We start from the raw sequence: 7,500 nt of genomic DNA on the forward strand, positions 1-7,500 counted from the left end.
GTGAGCGCCCATCAGTACCAGGACCTGCTGGCTGAGCGAGCGGTCCAGTTCCGAGCCATCCAGCGGCGGCTGCTGACCCGCTTCAAAGACAAGACCCCCGCCCCCCTGCAGAACCTGGACAGCCTGCTGGACGCCACCTACCATCAGGTCAGGGTTACGCACACACGTACACACGTACACACGTACACACGCACACAGCTCTGGCCACCATTACCCCATGAGCGCCAATCTGCACCAGAATTATGGGACTTCTGCATCTTCATCTTGAGGTTTTCTGAGGGTTTTTCGTTGTCATTACTTTTACACAGCTTTTATGGATGATATTACCTTTTTATCGTGATCAATGTTTGTTTTGGGGCTTACATGGTGATATACGATGGTTGTTTGGCTGGTTGATCCCGGTTTTCTGCTATCCTTATCTGGAACCAGGAAAACATTGTTGTTACAACAATTCAGTCTAAAATGATCGGTCGGGGGTTGATGGTCATATTCTATTGGAAATATATTTGGTTATTTTGTTCAAATGAAACAGCTAATGTAGCTTCTTGAAATCTAGGAAATCTCCCTGTCTTATTAATTAATATTGCTACACTCTTTAGGAGGGTTCAAATGGTTCATAGCCTACCAGGCTATAGACTATGCTATAAACCAGTTCAAACAAGCAAACGATCAATACGATTCAATCAAATAATGTCAAGCCATAGCACCGATGCTGGGTGGGGGGGCTCCCTGTGCTGTAAAGTCTGCATCCGGTTGAAGTGGTTTGCGTCTTGATTTTATAGGGAATGATGGTAAAATCCCCACGTTGAGGCCCACCCTTTTAAAGACGTTTAAGCGATGTATATGTATGAACATTATACCGTAAACATGAATGCATACACACACGTGCATATACATATGCACACATGCACATATGCACACACACTAATGCACCCACGCACACACAACCAGAAATGCACACACACACACACATACACACACATACATGCATACACACGCACACACACACACAAAATGCACACACACACACAAATGCACACACACACGCACACACACAACCACACACACACGCCTACTCACTTACAATCCCAGAAACAGTCGTATTTGCCTACCGCCTTACCTCTCTATGTTGATGTGTGTGAGTGTTGAAGTGGGTGTGTGTGGGTTTGGTGAGTGCACACACTCAGTGTGGGCTCCTATTCTGCTGATTTATGTACTTCCTGTATGAGACTGATGAGTTGTTAGCTAAATACCCCTGCAAGATTTACTGGGGACCACACACACACACACACACACACACACACACACACACACACACACACACACACACACACACACACACACACACACACACACACACACACACACACACACACACACACACACACATAAATATATATACTCACACAAACCTTTTTGGTCTAATGTAAATCATGCTGTCATCGCAACATCGTGTTATTTGACTAAATATGTGACAAATTATGTGACACAAGTGTGTTTTGGTGCAGCAGAAATATTTTCCTAACCCTTAACTTTAACCCATACACATACACTCATACAACTTTAAATCGCCAAACAAATTCACCTCAAGGTGACCCCATGACTCGTACAGTAGCTATGGTAACTACCTACTGTGCCTCTCAACGGAAATACCTACCTGTTGGGGTCACCTTTACTGCTCAAAGGTAAAGTGAAAAAAACAAAGGGGAATTGTTATCTGCATTTTTTTTATTATTAATCTTGTCTGATGAATACAAAAGTTTAATTTCATTAATGTGTCAAATGTGTTCATATTTTAGTTTGGGCAATTTGCTGCTGCCCCAGACAAGAACCGGGAGCCCAAACTTGTGAAATGTAGGGCTGCTGAAACACTACCCCCTAAACAATACAACGTAGACTTCCTCCAACCACACACATCTGCTCTGCCCACATACAAGCATATATTGTATATCAATGCACCTAGTGTGTTTGTTTGTGTTCTGTTCATCAGTATGTACAGTCGATTCAGTGGCATTATAAGTGTGTGTGTGTATGTGTGTGTATCTGCGCGCATCTGGTGTGCATGTACATCGGGTCGGTGATCCTGGCACATGCAGCTTCTGTGTGTGTGTGTCTGTGTGTGTATATGTGCGTGTGTGTCCTGTTTATGCAGCTTTGATTTGTGTTTGTGTTTATGGAAGTGCGGCATGTATACTTGGTTGTATACGCCTTTTGGTTGCCGCGTATGTGTTTGTGTACAAAGTGGTGTGTCCGTCTTTTGTGTGTCTGTGTACACACACAAGTGTCTGCCCTATTGCTGATGCCTGGGTTTCAGACGGTGGCTTGGCTTGAGTCCGCCTCAGTGTATTTCTGTGTAAGCTGTGTGTGTGTGTGTGTGTGTGTGTGTGTGTGTGTGTGTGTGTGTGTGTGTGTGTGTGTGTGTGTGTGTGTGTGTGTGTGTGTGTGTGTGTGTGTGTGTGTGTGTGTGTGTGTGTGTGTGTTGTGGGATGTCGGTCAGTGCCAGACACAGTGCCCACATGGGGGATGTATTGTTTCTACTGGTAAAGATTCCTCGGTCTGCCTTCATGCACGCCTCCACTCTTGTCATTGTGTTTGTGTGTTTGATGCCCAGGGAAACCAGTCACTTCCAGCGGCTTCTCTTGTTATTCTGCGCTTTCCTTCAGATGCGTGTGTGTGTGTGTGTGTGTGTGCGAGTGAGCGGGTGTTATTGTGCAGTCTCTCTGCCGTTGTAAAGTGATGGTTCCCTGATTCTGTTGTCTAAACCGGAGGTTAGCTTATTGGTCGTCGGGTTCCACTGTCCATTAGTCTCGTTAGCGACTCGTTAGTGTCGGTGTGACATCAGCATCACATCAGCCGCCTTTAAACGTGGGAATCTCTGAATGGTTAAGCCCTCAGTGTAGCTTGAGAGGAGCCATCCAGTGGTCGGCAACAGTTCATTCATTAAATTTACATTTGCTTTGGTTTTGAATGACTTTTGTTTGTGTGAACTTCAGGGGGGAAGCCTTGGGGAAGGCTTGTGTGAAGATGTTGAGGGCCAAGCGAGCAGACTAAATACCGAATGCTAAACACAGACTAAATACTCGCCTGAGTGAGGTTTCCTCAACTTCTAGGTTATGGAAGCCTCGTCGTCTTGTAAACCTGTAACTGTAGCTCATAGCCTCTTTCTGCCCTTTTCCTTATCTCTCTCTCTTTCTCTCCCTCGCTCCCTCTCTCCCTCTCTCTCTCCCTCTCTTTCTCTCTCTCTTTCTATCTCCATCTCTCCCTCTCTTCCCGCCAACCCATGCCGGGCATGCGGGAAGTTTCTGACACACTATACACTGTAATGTATATACCCACCCCCCATAATGGAACCTATCGACAAGCACTCGGAAGAGTGATGAACTCGTCAAATTAATAATTCATCCGTGTGTGAGGAACTACTATGGGGCCTGCCAAGCTGCTGGGTCCGCTCTCTGGATCCGTCATCCCTCTGTGTCTCTCGCTTTCTCTCTGTTTCCCTGTTTCTCTTTCTCTCTCTCCCTGGATCTTTCTCTATCTATCTTTATATAAATAGCTATAGCTGTTTATATATACTGTATATATATATATATATATATATATATGTCTATCTATACATTTATCCATCTATGTATTTTTCATGTGTTTCCAACTCGGTGTAAAGGACAAAAAGCTGCTCAGTGTTCTCTCACAGCTACATCTTACTCTAGTATTTTTGACAGCATTCGGGATTTAAAAGGATAGCATTTTTGGAACGTCATCATAACACCAGATGTTTCCCTTTTTTCCCCCCCTTGGTCATCCAAGGGTGGTTTCTGTGGATATTTCTGCACTTCCTCGTGGAACCTAATCTCTCAGTTGTGATTGATGTAAGACCATCGGCCTGGTCACCAGAGGGCACCTTTAGCTTCTTATCATATTAAAACGAATTGCATATCTTCAAGAGTCCTTCATCCTCATCCAGACTCTGACTGTGTTCACGTCCGACCATCAGCTGACAGCCGCTGAACTCCTAGGGAAGGCTGCTCTCCCTCCCCGTCAGTGAACATGTGCTCCGGTTTATGGATTATAATATGTTAACGTGATTCCTATTAAAATCCTCCATCCGGTATTCAAATGATCCATCTCGGCTTGGGTTGTATCTTTCTTAACGGAAAACATATTGGTCTTCTGTATGCTGGCCTTCTCTGACTATCTAAGGTAAAACAGGATAATACATCAGGGTCATGGGTCGGCTGGGTAGGGTTCAACCCCCAGATTTGGGTACTAGGTTAAATTCCCAATGTCTACAGCCTGCCTGTACACAACTATAAGAAGGATGGCTAAACCATGCCTGCTCCTTATCTACAATGTAAGTCGTCTTGGCTAAGATGATCTGCCAATTATCTATGAGTGAATAGTAAGAATTTATCTGCAATGCAGATGTGACACTGCTTTTTAACCTTAAGCTCTGAGTTTTGGTGGTATAGTTTACAAGAGAATTGTGGTTCTCTAAACACAGGCTTGGATGGGCAACACATGATCTTTGTATGCCTTATGCGTCACTCTGCCATTTCAGTCCCATAACGTCCCGATCTTCATGTGCCAATGGTACAGGTTGCGATCACCTTGTGCGATTGTGTTTTTTCTCATGGCATTGAAAAAGAAACATTGTGTTGTAGTGCAAGACCTGCTGCTGTATTTATTCAGGGCCTGGCCCTAGCACCACATCATGGAGTCGTTTAGAACTATCTGCGATCTCCAGAAGCTAGATCTATAGAACATCTAGAATCATCAAAAAACCTGCTGCAGCGCGACCTTAGAGCGACTCCATCATAATGGCTAACAACTGGCGGAGCCATCAAAATCCAATTACAACGTCATAAGACTAGCTAGCAGTCATTCATTCTGCTATCTAGCATTAATTCATACTAGCAGCGTGTTTTTACCTTGACCTGAACTCCAACACCAACCTGGTTAACTGTGCTGACCCTGAATCACCTAGACCCGATTATTGGAGCCTGGAGAAAGGAAACGTAGCCAGGGTGGGGGGGGGGGGGGGGGGGGGGTTCCTACGGTCCCTTAAAACAATGGTATCAGGCTTGTAAAAATCGCAGGGGGGACCAGCGATGGAATGTGCGACCAATTAGGTCTGCTGTCGAATGAGGCCTGTCTTTTCATTTGCGGGACCCCCCTGAAGGAATGCCTGCTAGGTGTCCACACATCACACTGGGGGCAGAAGAGGGGCTTTATTGGGAATTCCCCCCCCCTGGTTAACGTACTGTGTCTCCACAAGTCAGTGCCGGCATTGTCCAGAGAAACCGCAAGCAGATAAGAAAGAACCTGCTGTCTGTTGTCTTACAGGGTTGTTGTTCACACTGTTGAAATCATCAGAGTTAGCCCAATTGATCACACACAAGACTCTATGTGAGGCTGGGTGCATTTCTCCCAAACTTTACGACATTTGGCATAAAACAACACCTGCATTGATATCTACAGACCTTCCAGAGGTGTTGATACTGAGCCTTACTGCTTTGTCGGTCAGAGGTAACATGGTCTATTGTGTGTGTGTGTGTGTGTGTGTGTGTGTGTGTGTTTGTGTGTGTGTGTGCATTTTTCAACCCTCTCCTGCTCATTTGAAAGCCGTCCATCACCCTGTTCTCTGTATTTCACACGCTCCCCTCTAACTGGCCTTTGATTAATCTTAGACAGGCACCTACAAGTTAGCCTAGCGCTAGCTAGCGTTCCTCAGCTAGCTGGCCTTTGGTTAATCTGAGGCAGGCGCCTACAGGCTAGCCTAGTGCTAGCACTCTGCTGGCTGCCGTGCTAGCCTCCTGGTGGGAGGAAGTTGTGGGGCTTTCACTCAGAAAGAAATTTGAGTTTAGGTGTGGGGGGGGGGGGGGGGGGGGGGGGAGAGAGGAAGTACAGGGATCACAGGAGCGGTAGTTGGGAAGCCTTTCGCTTTTCATAAATATTTGCCCGGTACTGTTTCCTGTGAGGTGTATGATGCCAGTCGTTTGTTAGTTTATGCGTTAGCGCGCCGGGCTAACGTTGCGCTCAGCGCTGTCTGGGAACCAGGACTCCGGGCCGGGCAGAGCCCAGCCGTGGCTCCCTGTAATTAGGAGTTCAAACGCTCGCTGACCTGGCTGACTGACAGGCCCTCAAAGGGCCTCTCTCCAGGGCCCCTAATGGAGGCCTCTGGCAGACAGCAGCCTGATTTATTTGGCCCCAAATGGAGCGCTAAACATGGCTAAACATAGCTAAACACAGATCCTACTGTGGACCTAAGACCCAGGTCTTGCTCACTCCTATCTGTGCTTGTGTGTGTGTGTGTGTGTGTGTGTGTGTGTGTGTGTGTGTGTGTGTGTGTGTGTGTGCGTGTGCGTGCGTGCGTGTGTGTGTGTGTTTGAACGCACGTGCGGGTGTGTGTGAGTGTGTTCGAGCGTGTGTGCGACTCTCGTATCTGTGAGTGCTCAGGGCATATCTGTGTGTGCGGAAACACACTTGAGTGTAAACTTGTGTGTGAACTCGTGTGTCTAGGATTACCTTGCTAAGGTCGTCTCTCAGGTAGCCGCTGTGTGTGTGTGTGTGTGTGTGTGTTTGCATACCAGATGAAAGGACCAGTGGGAGCTAAGGGACTTCCTCTTATTTCTCTTTCTCTCTCTCGTTTTCTCTCTAACACAAAAACACCCACACACATCCACACACACACACACACACACACACACACACACACACACACACACACACACACACACACACACACACACACACACCCACACACATCCACACACACACACACACACACACACACACACACACACACACACACACACACACACACACACATACACGCACCCACCCACCCACCCACACAGACACACACACACACAGACACAGACACAGACACGCACACACACAAACACACACACACACACACACACACACAATAACATTTGCATTCTATTGCTTTTACTCGCATGCTCTTCCTACTTCGGCCACCTCTGTATCTTATCTTACTGTCACATAATCTAAAAATGACAGACACACACACAAGTGCCAAGGCGGCATGTACACTCTCAACGACATACGCACACACTCATCCACATGCACATTTAGCGGATGAATGGTGCATAGAGGGGTCATGGTGGTCTGGTATGTTTGTACTTAGACAGTATGTTTATGGGACTGTCTGTCTTATCAATGAATGGCTGTCTTTCATTCAGCTCATTGACACTCACCGCAGTGTGTGTGTGTGTGTGTGTGTGTGTGTGTGTGTGTGTGTGTTTGTGTGTGAATGCGTGTGTGAACGCAGTTGAAAATATAACTGTACACATATAGCTGTGTGTGTATGTATGTGTGTGTTGTGCGCATGTGTGCGTTTGCATATGCTTGATGCCCATTCAGGCAGTTCCCGGGAGCGGAAACTGAGGGAGAGATTTCAATGTTCCTGTTTGTTGACCTCCAGCAAATAGCCACAGCAGAGCTTGTCCCTGGCGCCACACACAAATACACACACACTCA

At 46.6% G+C, this 7,500-nt stretch overlaps 1 protein-coding gene across 3 annotated transcripts in view; it reads left to right on the forward strand.

Moving 5' to 3' along the window:
• Positions 1–7,500, forward strand: part of bbs9 (Bardet-Biedl syndrome 9) — an 80,382-nt gene that overhangs the window by 45,294 nt on the left and 27,588 nt on the right. For all 3 annotated transcript variants that reach the window (XM_060064331.1, XM_060064333.1, XM_060064332.1), the window contains one exon: positions 1–147. This exon is cut by the window's left edge and continues 6 nt beyond it. In XM_060064331.1, coding sequence (XP_059920314.1) covers positions 1–147 — 147 coding nt within the window. The remainder of the gene's footprint in view (positions 148–7,500) is intronic.

This window comes from Gadus macrocephalus, chromosome 11 (assembly GCF_031168955.1).
Source record: "Gadus macrocephalus chromosome 11, ASM3116895v1".
In the NCBI taxonomy this organism is placed as follows: Eukaryota; Metazoa; Chordata; class Actinopteri; order Gadiformes; family Gadidae; genus Gadus; species Gadus macrocephalus.